The 13,436-nt window shown below is 39.3% G+C and overlaps 1 protein-coding gene across 7 annotated transcripts in view; it reads right to left on the minus strand.

Annotated features, from left to right (window-relative positions):
• The window catches only part of PTER (phosphotriesterase related), a 60,346-nt gene that overhangs the window by 4,166 nt on the left and 42,744 nt on the right, over positions 1–13,436 (minus strand). For all 7 annotated transcript variants that reach the window (XM_037161701.2, XM_037161707.2, XM_053665774.1 and 4 more), the window contains one exon: positions 1,280–1,420. In XM_037161701.2, the coding sequence (XP_037017596.2) occupies positions 1,280–1,420 (141 nt within the window). The remainder of the gene's footprint in view (positions 1–1,279; positions 1,421–13,436) is intronic.

Raw genomic sequence — 13,436 nt, forward strand, 5'->3', positions numbered from 1 at the left:
CCTGTTCTTGAGTCCTGAATGATGCTCTTCGGCCAGTAAATTAAAAGCATAGAATAAAATAAACCTTCCCTCGATTTTGCCTTGTCTTCTAGCTTTAGCCCTACAGCCCTGCTTCCATTCACTACTGAACTTCTTGAAAGAATAACCTCCACATCCTCTCTCTTACTCACCCCCTTCTCATTCCTCAAGCCTTTTCTACAAGACTGTACTTACTCATTGTGAAATGAGAACCTTCTGACTAAAATCCAATGGATACTTTTCAGCCTTTACTTCAATTGGTATCTGCTGCCTATTACTCGTGTGCAAGCCCTTCTGCTTTCAGCATTCTTCTCCATCAGCTTCCAAAATGATGTGTTTTCCTGATATTCTTGTCACTTTGAAGGCTTCTCAACTTGTCCTTGAGTGACTGCTCCTGAGTCTGTCCCTTAAATGAGTGTGTTGCCTGAGGCTCTGTCCTCATGCTCTTCTCTGAGTGTCTTACTGGTCTCCAACTATCATATAAAAACCAATAGTGTCTCTATTTATGTCTCAGTTCAAACTTCTAGCCTGAGCTCCACACTTTTATCCAAGGACCCCACTGGACAGCAACTCTTAGATATTCCCAAGCAAAAGCCATCCTTTTCAATCTCCAATCTGTTTCTTTTCCCAGGTTCCTTACTTGCTGCATTCAGCATTCATATCACCATGTAACCAAGATAAACCAGGTAGCCCCTCATCCTTGACTCCAGAATTTTCCACTTGGTGGCATAGAATGACTCACACAGTTATTTGCTATCACCGCATATTAGACAATTTTGAAAAGTTAGAGTTTATGTGATGTTTGGTCTTTAGACATTATACTTGCAGCATTTAATTTGTAGTCAACATTTTAGTGAATACTTTTAATAAAGCACTTAAAAATATATTGTATGGAATTATTACTTGAGTGCATTCAACCTGGGAAAGAAACATCTTACTTCATGAGAGATAAAAAAAGGAAAACATGGTTTGTTCTCTTATTGTCATGATGGGCAGAGTGTTATTTATGTTTCTTGTCAGCTGCCCATCTGCACTGAACTGCTAAGGCTCTGCTAAGCTTCTGCCTACTTAGGATGACTCATTCTCTTCTTGCAATAATATATAGAGATTTTCTTTCTGAAACAGCACTGATATATTTTTCTTTGCAATTCTCTGGTTTCTCCTGTTTCCTGTCTTCTGAATCTTTGCTAATACCTACCCAGGTATGAAAATCGAAAGGGCTGGTAACAGGGAACACTCTAAGAGATTTGATCATATTTACCTTCTAATTCTTTTATTATCATCAGGCATGTCAATATCTGGGTTGAATTGGTAATGAAGGAGTTCATTACCAAAGAGATCATATTCCAAGTAACAGCCAACTTGAGCAAACTCTAGTAGTTCCTTCTTATCAAGTATAGTCCTAGAAAAAAATAAGACATATATTTTATTATCAAGAGCCTATTTTCTACATAGAGTAAAAGTTTTAAGCATATTATGTACTGGAACATAGTTTAAGTAAAGTAACAGAGCTTTTGAATTGGCTCTTATGATGTGACTATAAAACAGTAAGTTCACTTTGTTACCAGAAATAAGAGAATTTACCCATCTAAAAGGGACTTTTCCCTTTTAAAGTACTTTGAAACTATGGACATTTTAATTCCATTGCCAATACTCAAACACAGTTCTGTAATTCTCCTACAGAATTGCCTTCAGAATAAGGTCCGTGTATGTTTGCAAGTCCTCAGTGGGAGAGCTGCGGACTGCGGAAACCATCGAAGGAAACCTGGCCTCAGGCGCCGTAAGCTAGGTGAGTAAATCGAACCTTGGTAAAACTCGAAGCTAAGGTAAAATAATAGGATCAGTTTCTTATGAAGATCATGACATGGTTCTAAAATTAATCTCAAAGCTTATGTGGCTCTCACTGGGTGTCTCTGTTGGTTGGAGCATTGTTCTGTACATCGAGAAGTTGTGGGTTTGATCCCTGGTCAGGGCACAAAAAGGAGGCAACTGATCCATGTTTCCCTCTCACACGGATGTTTCTCTCTCTCCTCCACATTCCTCTCTCTCTAAAGTCAATAAAAACATATCCTCAGGTACAGATTAAAGAAAATTACGTGAATATCACTGCAAATTTTTAAAAAGGGGGCAATGCTGTATACATTTATGTTTTGGTGTGCTTATCTTTTAAACACAACTTATAATTTTATGCATATTTTTGTGAATATCTTCTCATTCAATACATATCTTAGTAAGAATATTGCTGCTTTATGTTGCAAGACTATGCAAATGAGTGGGGAAGGAGAAAAATGTAAACAGTGCAGAGGAGTGGAGTCTGGAGCAAGAATAGATGATCTCAAGAAATTCACATTATAACAAGTAAAAAGGGATGCATTAAGTTAGACCCAAAAATACTGTGGTAGAAATTCAAACACAGAGAAAAGAAAGAGAGTGAAAGAAGAGAAAGAGAGAAAGAAAGGGAGAACGAGAGAAAGGAAGAACATGCTTTTTACCAAAAGACAATGAATACAGGGGAAAAATGACAGGGAAAATACAAATACACATTAAATACTGTGTAAAGGTAATTACAGACCTAGAAATAGGATGATTGCTTGGGATCCAAGACTGGCTTGGAGAAGAGTTGGAATGTCAGACCATCATTGTATCATTAGGCTTTGATCTACTCTAATATACACTATTACTTTGGCAACTCCAGTATGCAAGGATTAAAGCACTATTATATGCCTATAAATCTTCTAAAAGGTCAGAAGTATTTTCGAAGCCTTTCTTCCTTCTAAAGTATAGGAGGACCAATTAAGCAAGCCTCAGTGTGTCACGAGAGCAGGAGGTTTCTGCTGCGAGGAGATGCTGAGATGCTTTCCAGGGGTTCACTATTGACTTTCACTCTAAGCAATAACATTGGAGCTGCGTCCTCTTTATCTTATTCACCTGTTTAGTGTAACTTAGAGTCCACAGTGTTGTTTTAGGCAGGGGAGCTAACATATCCTCCTTTCATACTTTAAAATGTGCATTAGATCTGTGCTATTTTCTATTAATACCACTCCTTTTCCATCTTCTTACCATGGAGACCATCTTTTGCTTTCAAAATTACCGGGTTAAAAGAATACATGTTTTGGTGGAGTAAACATATTCTGGTTTCCTCCCCAAAGAACCATGCCTAAAAACAAATTATACACAATTAAAACAACATAAGGGGAGTAGGTAAGTTTAGTATTGTTCCTTTTTAGTCAGTTTATTCAGTTCATAATTACCAACATGGGGAAGGGGGGGTGGGGGGAGAGGTCATCTGGAGTCAAGAAGGAGAATGGAAGTACCAATAACAGGTTGGATCGGACTCTGATTCTTATTCCTCATATCTTTTTCCTTCTATTGGCATAATGCCTTGAGAGTAAGTTTTCTAAAATTTAAGTGGTATATTGAGAAATATATTCAATGAAAAGTTCATAGTAAATAACAAGTCATAGAAAAATCTTTAGTCTTAGGTCCAACTGAAAACTGAAATAAAGTTATCATCATCATCATAGCTAGGAGTTAGAAGAACTTACTGTGTCTAGCATTGTGCAAAGTGCTTTATATGTATTATTTCATTCAATATTCCCTACAATCCTATCAGGTCCCAATTTTACAGATGAGAAGACTGGGACTTGAGATATTAAATATTCAAGGTGATATGCTAAAGTATAAATTCACTTCAAGGCTGGAATCTACACTCTTAACTATCACACTTGCTATATGAATTTGCCTATGGCTGAGTATTCTGTACTCAAAGAACATGTTGCAAAATTGCATTGACTGTGCACATCATGTGTTTTAACTTTTACTTTGAAGTTTAATTACCTCCCCACAGTACCTTCAAATTATACTTGAAAATGGAGACTCTATTATCAAAGTGGGTGATAAACTTCCCAAAGTAAAAAGGATTACTTTCTGGAGGTACTTAATTGCTAGTTCAGAGAGTAACTGCATATAATACATAGGACTTGACCACTGCAGTTACTTCAGATATTTGAATGGCATGATCAAAGGAGTAGGAACTATACTAATCATGACCACTGCTTACTTTCATTCTAGGAGCCTGATTGCTCTAAGCCTCTTATGAATATTAAGGGCGCATCTTTCTCCTGAAGTCCAGACTTTCATGTCTGATTATGTTTGTCATATCTATTTTGATGTCTAATAGACATCTCAAGTTTAACATGTCTCAAACTAAACCCCTGGTCTACCACCCTAAACTAGCTGCTCTAACACCCTTCCCTGTTTCAGTTGATGGCAAGTCCATCTATCCAGGCCAGAAACCTTGTGATTATCCTTGACGACCTTGTCCACATCTAGCCCATTAGGGTAGACTTTTGGCTCAACTTTCAAAGTATGATGGGAATCCAGACAGGTCCCCACCTCCCTGCTACCCTCCTAGTCCAATCCCATCATCTCTTGCAGGATCTCTGCAATAGATTCTCAACTGCTCTCTTCAGTTCTGCCTTTGTTCTATTACAGTCTCTTCAACTACAGCAACCAGAGTCTACGTCCACACCTAAGTTTGATCCGGTCTCTCCTCCACTCGGAAGCCACCGGTGGCTTGCCATTTCCCTCGGAGGAAGAGCCAGGGCCTTTCAGTGGCTGTGAGGCCCTGTGTGATCTCTTTGGATGTGGCCTTACAATAGCCTCATCCAAGGGAGGAATGGGGAATGGAAGTATCCAGATCTCCAGATGTCAATTATATGTAAATGCTACTTATATTATCAGTGTTGTCTGAAGAATATCACTGTAGGTAGTGATACCTTTCTAGAAGAAGACTAACATGTTCAATTAGATTCATATAAACATGTAAGCTGCAAGAATAACCCCTGGGAATTATTATCCTGTGGAGCAGCATATAGAAAAGAGAGGGAGGGACTTTGAAGGAAATGGTCCCATAGTAAAACACTTAAATATTACAGCCCCGTGTAGGGCAGATTTCCTCAGAAGAAAAGCAATTATGCTAATGTTTTGGACATTAGGAAAATGCAGTTAAAAAGGGAGGCAGACAAATTTGCTGTCATTAAAAATCCAATATATACAAGCTCGTATATGTAAATATATATTATTTTTACTGACATTTAATGGTAAGACACCTTCTAGATAACTGAACATTAGTGTGTAGAAATTAAGAAATTTATTTATTTAACTTCTCCTTACTGAGGTTCAAAACCCACAGTGTTGGGGTGGGGGGCAGATTGTGTCAGTGATCATGCATATTTTTCATAGGAAAAGTTCTGAGAAGAAACGGAATTTGGAATTATATGATAATGAGGGGTAGGAAGGGAGAAGTGGGTAAAACAAGATTAATAAACAATCATCATCAGGTATTCAAAGCAGCCGTGTCTCATTTAATCTTTACAAACACTATATGAGGAAGGTATGATGGTCCATTTTAATGATGAAGAAACTAAGTCTCAGAAAAGTTAAGTAACTCAGGAGTGTGAATAAATCCAGATTGCGTTTATCTTCCAAAGCCATGTCCTTAGACCACACTGCCCCTTCTGTGATGAGCGCATTGCCCATCCACAGCAGCTCCCTTCCTTCTCACCAGCACTCACCTGTGGAGAAATCCACCCCATCACAAAGATGACTCAGAGCATCCCGCACCAGGAATTTCTAACAAGGTGACTTAACCACATTAAACTGACACTCAGTTGGATGACTTTCAGGGACTGTCGAGGTGCTACTGAAGTTGCATTTACACAAGTGTCTTTTTTTTTTTTTTAACTTGGAGAAAGGATCAACCCCAGATGTCTGAATGATATCATGGGAAAATGCATTCTGCTGGACATCTTTTAGATAAGGATTAAACAGAGGTCCTGGCCCTCTCAGGCATCAGTGATCTCAAAGTCTTCTCGTGTAAGTGTAGGTGTCAACCTCAGCCAGTCCTGCTCATTCCATATTCTCTACCTGTGAATAATTATGTTGTTTCTTATTCCAATCCTCCCCAGTCTTTAAGACAAGTACCTCTTGCCTTACCAGTCAGTGAGGTGGTTTGTGAGATGCAGAACTGTTGCATTTCTACCTTCTTCAGGTACATGTGGTGACTGCATTCAATATCATGGGATTTCCCAGGTAGCAAATGAGATTTTTGTATCAAATGTTTATTCTTGTCATTCATATTATATTATTTCTTCTGTTTCACGTTTTGCACTTTTGCTCAACTAATAAATACATTCTGTCTATATAAAGAACCAGGCATAAATTTACAACAATCACATTGCTGTTAACTAAGAAAATGATTACTAAACTGATTTCACTATCTCTGTTTTCAGAATCTGGTCATCATTTATTAGTGGTTTATAGTTGGTACTAAAATGCGGGACAGTTGATTCTCTTACTCATAAGATCTATATTCTAGATCTTATCCAAGTGCTGAGGGGTTTAGTTTAATGTCAACAGGTATTCTGAGTGGGAGCAAGGAAGTCCGTGCGAAGTGACAATTTAGATCAGGGTTTGCAGACCATCTAGGCTGAAAGAACTAAGGAGCAGAAGAAAGGATGTGATGCATGGGCGTGATCAAAATGACACTAATGCCTAACATTTGTCTTGGGCTTTATGGTTTCAAAAAACTCTCATATATTCACACACACCTTCCTGAATTAACTCACCAAACATCTGCTGGCTTGCACCATCACCTACTTTGTGCCAGCCTCTGTACTGGGAATACAGGTATGAATGAGAAATTTAAGCTGCTGTCTTAAGGAAGGAACTGGAAGTCTAAAGAAAGATATTTAAACTAATCATTACAATTAAGTGTGCTGAAATTTTTTATAGTACAAATAAATACAAAGTGTTATGAGAGAATAACTAAAGGGGTGACTCACTTGAGTTGCATCTTGAAGAAGACTATTCAGATAAAAGTGGATGGGATTCAGGTGTTGGGTAAGGAGTGGATGATACAGAAGAAAACTGTTGAGGGTGGGGGAAGCTTGATGTTCCTGAAGATAAGGATGTAATTATTGGAGCTAAAGTACATGAGAGAAGAAGCATCCATCCATTCCTCCATCCAGTAAAAAACTGTTGGTCATCTACTTACTATGAGATATGAGCTAGTAAAGCATTGACAACACACAGTCCCATCTCTTTAAGAAGTTCAGTGTCACCCTGGCTGGTGTAGCTCAGTGGATTGAGCGCGGGCCTTCGAAGCAAAGGATGGTGGTTCCATTCCCAGTCAGGGCACATGCCTGGGTTGCAGGCCAGTTCCCAGCAGGGGACCCTTGAGAGGCAACCACACATTGATATTTCTCTCCCTCTCTCCTTCCCTTCCCCATTAAAGATAAATAAATAAAATCTTTTTAAAAAACCTTAAAAAAATAAGTTCAGTGTCTATAGGGAAGAGAAATAGAACCAAATATTGCTTTACAGACCATACTGAATTTAGGAATAAAAGTCATTCTAGGAAGTGGGAGGACAGCAAACACTGCCTGGTTTGTTCAGGGAAAGCTTTGTAGAGAAGGAAACCTCTGATGAGCTTCATTTTGAAGACAGATTGCTGAGTGGATAAGGAGAATGGTGTATTCACAGCCAAGAGACTAACTAGCTTTGTGTGAGAAGCATGTAAGAACAGTCAGTGCAGCACACTCAAGGTCATGGTCAGTGTGGCTGTAGCCCGAATTCCATATCTCCACTAGACATAATGGGAGATGAGCTGGAGAGATGGGTGGGGACCAGATGACCAAGATGTTTGGATATTGTGCTGAGGATGAAGGGGAACCATTAAAGAGTTTTAAGTCAGGGTGGAAGTTAGTAATCAGATTTGTGTTTGAACATGGCAGAATGGTGGCAGGCTAGGCCAGGGAGCAAGGCTAAGGATGTGGTTCCCTTTTGAAGTGATTCCTGTTCAGGTGACAAACAAGGGCCTGAATTAAATTAGCGACAGAGGATGGACAGGAGGGGCTATATTTTCAGGTCTTAGTGAGACTGACAGGTCTTATCACATGGAGGTACAGGGCAGGGAGGAATCTAAGCTGACGTCTGGGTGAATAATGCTGTCATTAAACAGAATAGGGCAGGCAAGAGGAAGAGTAAGCGATGAAGCACTGTCCCCATTGTGACAGAGATGGAGAAGGAGAATCAAGGGCATGTCTTGGGCAGATGAGATACTGGCATCCTTAAATGGTACCAAGAATAGGGGAGGACCATATTCTGAAACTCATAATGAACTGGTGAGATAATTATTATGCCACATATTAACCTTATTGTATAAACAAAGAAACTGAAGCTTGAATCTTCTCAGTGATCAGAACTCAGGTATTCCAGCTCCTAGTCTGTGCCCTCTCCCTACTGCACTGTGACCGTGTTGTCACTTTGTCATTCATCAGCCGTACCGATCTGTGAATTCCTGAGCCTGGAGGGTGAGTCTCAGGAGGGCAGCTACTGGAGACCAGACTAGCTCAGCGCCTGACATGAGTGGAAGCACAGAACACATGTAACACTAAAAGTTATGAACTTGACCAAAGAATTTTTGTAATTGGCATACAAATATAATAATAAATGAACGCTTATATACAACTGGTTTATTAAACACAGCATTGAATTATAATGACTTATTAATGTAAAAATTATTTACCACCTCTCCCCACTGAATTCTTTGATGTTTTTTTAATCCTCACCCAAGGGCACGTTCACTGTTTTTTAGGGAGAGAGAAACATGGATGTGAGAGAGAAGCAGTCGGTAGGGGCTGCATCTGGGGTCGAACCTGCAACATGTTGGTGTTCTAGACACCACTCCAACCCAATGAGCCACCCAGCTGGGGCTGAAATCCTCAATTTAAAACCAATGGATATTTGTACACATAGCGTTATAAGGGATTCTTTGTTATTTAAGAGTTTTTCAACAACTACTCAAAAGCATTATTAAACTCACCTAATACTATTCATGTAATAATCTAAAATAAATTTTAAAATATTTATAATGCAATGTCTAAAAGAAATTAATATATAGCCTATTATAACTAATAAATTAAATGTTAATATAATTCTAAAACACTCCTCATGTATATGCTTATATTGCAAATGGCAGTTCCATCTTTAGTATAAAACCGGAAAAATTCTTAATTGATAAATTTTAATTAAGTATTTTAATGTCAAAATAAATACTACTATATAGAATCATATACATGTTTAATGATGACCTAAATATTGACTATGGTTAAAAGTATAATTTGCTACTTCAATGAAATGTTACCAGAAACTTTGGTTTCACACACACTCAAAATGCTTAAAGTGGCACATTCATATTATACACTAATTGATCCCCATTTCTGTAGGTGCTTTAAAGATTTATTTATCTTTTTGTGCTAAGGCATTACTTCTATAGAGCAGTCTTTTCAATATTATAGAATAACTGGGAATGAAAAACTACAGAAAAATAATTTAGATCGCCATCATTTATTTTCCTTTATCTCTATCTGAACAAGCTTGTTCAGTTTTCAGTTTTCTGGCAGCTTGGGTCTGTGCCATATAGAGATGTCTAATGACATCATAGGAAGGAATGATGTCACACTCAATATTATGACTTCAGTGCAGGCTTATGCTAAAGGAACAGATGGCTGAAAGAGAGAGAAAAACCGAATAAGACTAAAAGTTGGCTCTGAGTTGTGAAATGTAATTAAAACTTTGTATTAAAATGCATTTTGTGGTTCGTACACCCCAGGAAGACCTCTTTACTATACAAACTACTCAACTGCCACACCGCGCAAAGAGGCTGTGTTTTTCATGTAAGGCGACACACAGTTCAAGGGATGACGGTATTGAGGAGAGTGAAGATAAATCTCATAGACATGGCAATCCTATTTGTTAAAATGTCACATTTCATGGGAATGGCGTCAGAGTCATGAAATATTGCCTTTGAAGAAAAAAATTGCTAGGGAAGGGCGTGATGGGTATAATGTGCCGGAGAGAACACACGGCCGGTGCGTGTGCTGGCACTGGCACAGGGCTGGCCTGCTCAACTGTCCCCGTTAGAGAGCACAGTTTGGGACAGTCAGCAAATGTCAATTACAAGCATGACTTAATTGCCTTCAATCGGCACTTTCATAGACATCGCAGAGCTTTGCTGCATTTAAGTTTGTCAAACATTTGTCTGGATTTTCTTTTTAAATAGGCCCTGTCTTGAAAGGAAGTCCAAGATTAGTAATCATGGGGAGAAATATGCATAACAGTTAAACGGTTAAAATTAATTTTTCTTCACCTGCATTGACAGATGAGCAAAAGACTGGGAGGATTAAGTGCCCTGCTCAAGGTCACGCAGCAAGTAAGAACTAGAATTAGGCATCGTGACCCCAACACCCCCCTGCGTCTCACTGTCCCCTTCTGACATAGACTGGCCATTGCATTAATGAAAGCATAGCTGCTGCCCATGTCTTCACACGCTTCAACCTGCAATGCATTAGGGGTTTGCCTTTCTGTGTCCGTGAGCGCTGTGCAAACCAGTGTAGGTTTTTGTGTGAAATGTGGCCACAGTCATACCCAACTACATATACAAGTAGCCACAATTACATGTTTAAAATAATCCACTTTAATATTTTCTGACCATCCACCAGCATGATAAAAGAAGAAACGCCTGTGGACATTGGTACATGGGAAAAGGGAAGGGTTATTAGTAAATATTTTCTTTGAAAACAATTCACTTTCTTCTCAGGTCCCTCCCTGCTTTGTTGCCTGAATTAATTTCTTTAATTTCTCATTCTGTGATTGCATCTGAGCGGATATGACTAGACACGCTGCCTTTACTGTACTTATTGTGCACAGTGTACATACTGTACAATGCACATCACCTCTTTCATTACACACTATACACTATACACACAATGCATGCATATACACGGTCCCAATAATAAACCGCCAAGAAGTACAGCGCCATATGCACAGAATTCTAAATGTTTAAACCATGCCACATGCATAATAGTCCAATTGTTTTTTAGTGCTACCATACTATTTAGATATATAAAGATGTTTTGCTCAATTTAAGTTTGTCAAATATTTGCCTAGAATTGTTTTTTTTAAGTATTTCCTGTTATTTTACTAGTACTCATAGGAATTAAAAGTATACAGTTCCAAGGATACCAGATAATCATTTTTTGTGACTTTTCAAAGAAAAACTTAAGGTTAAGAGTCACCATAATTATAATTAAATGATCATTTTGAAGGCAGAGAATGGGACTTGCTCCCTGCTAACTCCCATTGTCTGGTTTATGGTGATTAGGCATTCAATAAATATTTGTGCAAGGAAAGAAGGAAGGAAGGAGGTTAGGAAGGGAGGGAGGGAGGAAGGGATTTCCCACTCACTTCATCTAATTGAGAGCATGAAGAATGTGTCAAAATTGTATCCTTTAGGAGCTGGGTGGATTTGGCATGGGTAATCAAGTGTAAAGAGAATAAAATGTGTTATTAGGCCATCATCTGTGTCTCCCCTTCTCCTTTGTCAAGAAACCCTTGGGTCAAATTCCACAGGGAGCAATTTTCAAAGACAAAAGATGTGGTATATTCCTGAAGTTCATTATCATTGTGTCCCTCCTCAAATGCTAGGCCTTAGACTTCCATGGACGCCCTTTAGTTTATTAAATAGATAACCAAGTAGAAAACAGATTGAGGCACAACATCTGCCTGGCGCCTTGTCCAGGGCTCAGTGTGTAATCAGTAAATGGTTAGTAACCAAATACCTGCCAGCCCTGTGGCTTTACCCAACTTTCCTCGGATATGAAAGAATTGTATTGTGATACAACACCTACAGCGACTGGATAGAATATTAAGGATAAAACTTCCTTGGAGATGAATCACAAAAAGACTATCTCTGGGGTATATTCTCAGATCACAGAGAGCCCCTATTAGGCCAGGGCAGAGGCCCTGCTGTGATCACATGCCACCTGGAAATGTGGGTAGGGTTTTAACAGGTAGTAAAATTATAGTAAAGGATTAAAAGGCATAAAGCCTTCGTAGATTAAGAGCCCAAACAGGAATAGATATACTGGTGTTATTTTCCGATAAATGTTGACTTTGGGTGGCTAAACCTGTCAAGGGCAGCCCCCTCCGAGGTTCCCTAGGGTTAAATCTGCAGCAGTCCACGGGCACTGCCACGGGCCCATATTTCTCAGGGAGAACAGATGGTGAGGGGAGGGCCCAGACGCAGAAGCCGATTTGTCTTGTCAGGCTGTTATCTCCAGGTAAATGACCTTAAGCAGGTCACACATGGTCACATGACAACAGTGTGGTTCAGAGGTGTCCTAAGGGAAGTTAACTCTTCCCTCTCACAGCCCCAAGTGCTCCTTTCTGACAGGCGTACAGCAGTTTGTTGTTGTTGCTCTTGTGTGTGTGTGTGTGTGTTCCTGGGTGGGGCGTGTCCGTGCATGCATTTTTAAGGCAAAATGTCTTAGGCATGAATGCTGGGGAAGATTTACATATTTTCAAAAAACATTTAATTGCTTCAATGTGATGTGGACATCCCAGAATACTTTATTTCATATTCTCAAATGACAGGAACCGAACAATTTTACAGGTAGTCCAGGTCAGCCCTGCTGGAAAGCTGGGCGTTAGAAAGGGGCTGCAGGGCAGAGCCAGCGCCTGGACTTCTACGTCACAGTAACAACAGCCTGTGGCTTCGGAACCTTCTCCTTTGTGCCTGAAAAAACATGGTGGGAGGAACAAAATGATTTTTTTTCTGGGGGCCTTGTTTTCAGGATGCTTTTCTTTTTGTGTGTCATCTGTGCATTTGCTGCATGAAATACATGCCCTTTTGTGATTCTTCGCCATTGTAAAGCTGAAGCCCTTGCCCTTTCAGTAAAGATCAGGTTGTGCGTGCAGCCCACAGACCTCGGCGCGTCTGTGAAAGGCTGACCTGGTCCAGCTTCGGCCCAGCAACTGTCTTGCTGTGAACAGTCACATCAAAAGGCTAAAGTTGCCAGCATCTGCCTCCCTGATTAATTTTTTCTGTTACGTTATTTAATTTGTTTTTCCAAGTGTGCTACTTTTTCTAAAGCCATTTGCACCAGTTGCCTCTCCTCTGAAATGTTCATCCTTCTATATATTTCTTTGCCAGGCACTGGAACCCTGAATAATCCCTAGTATAGACACAGAATGAGTGGCTGTTCTAGAAATGTCCTCAGGGCTTTCTAGGATGCTCAGAGCTTGTCTGATGTCAGATCAATTTCTCCATCTCAATGTGTCCTGAGCATTATTTAAAAGAAAATGTATGTACATGTATATATGCACATATGGATACATATATATGTTGTTTGGTTTTATGAGCAAGGGATATACATATATATATTGATTTTGTATTGATTTTATGGCAAGGAATAAACATTTATTGTTTGATTCTATGAGCAAGGAAATTCTACTGTGCTAGGAGTTAAGGTTGTTTCACAATTTCCAGTGGAAACTCATTTTCTCTTAGTGCT

The sequence above is a fragment of the Artibeus jamaicensis genome, unplaced genomic scaffold (genome assembly GCF_021234435.1).
Source record: "Artibeus jamaicensis isolate MK-2021 breed Jamaican fruit bat unplaced genomic scaffold, CSHL_Jam_final contig_426, whole genome shotgun sequence".
Taxonomy (NCBI): domain Eukaryota; kingdom Metazoa; phylum Chordata; class Mammalia; order Chiroptera; family Phyllostomidae; genus Artibeus; species Artibeus jamaicensis.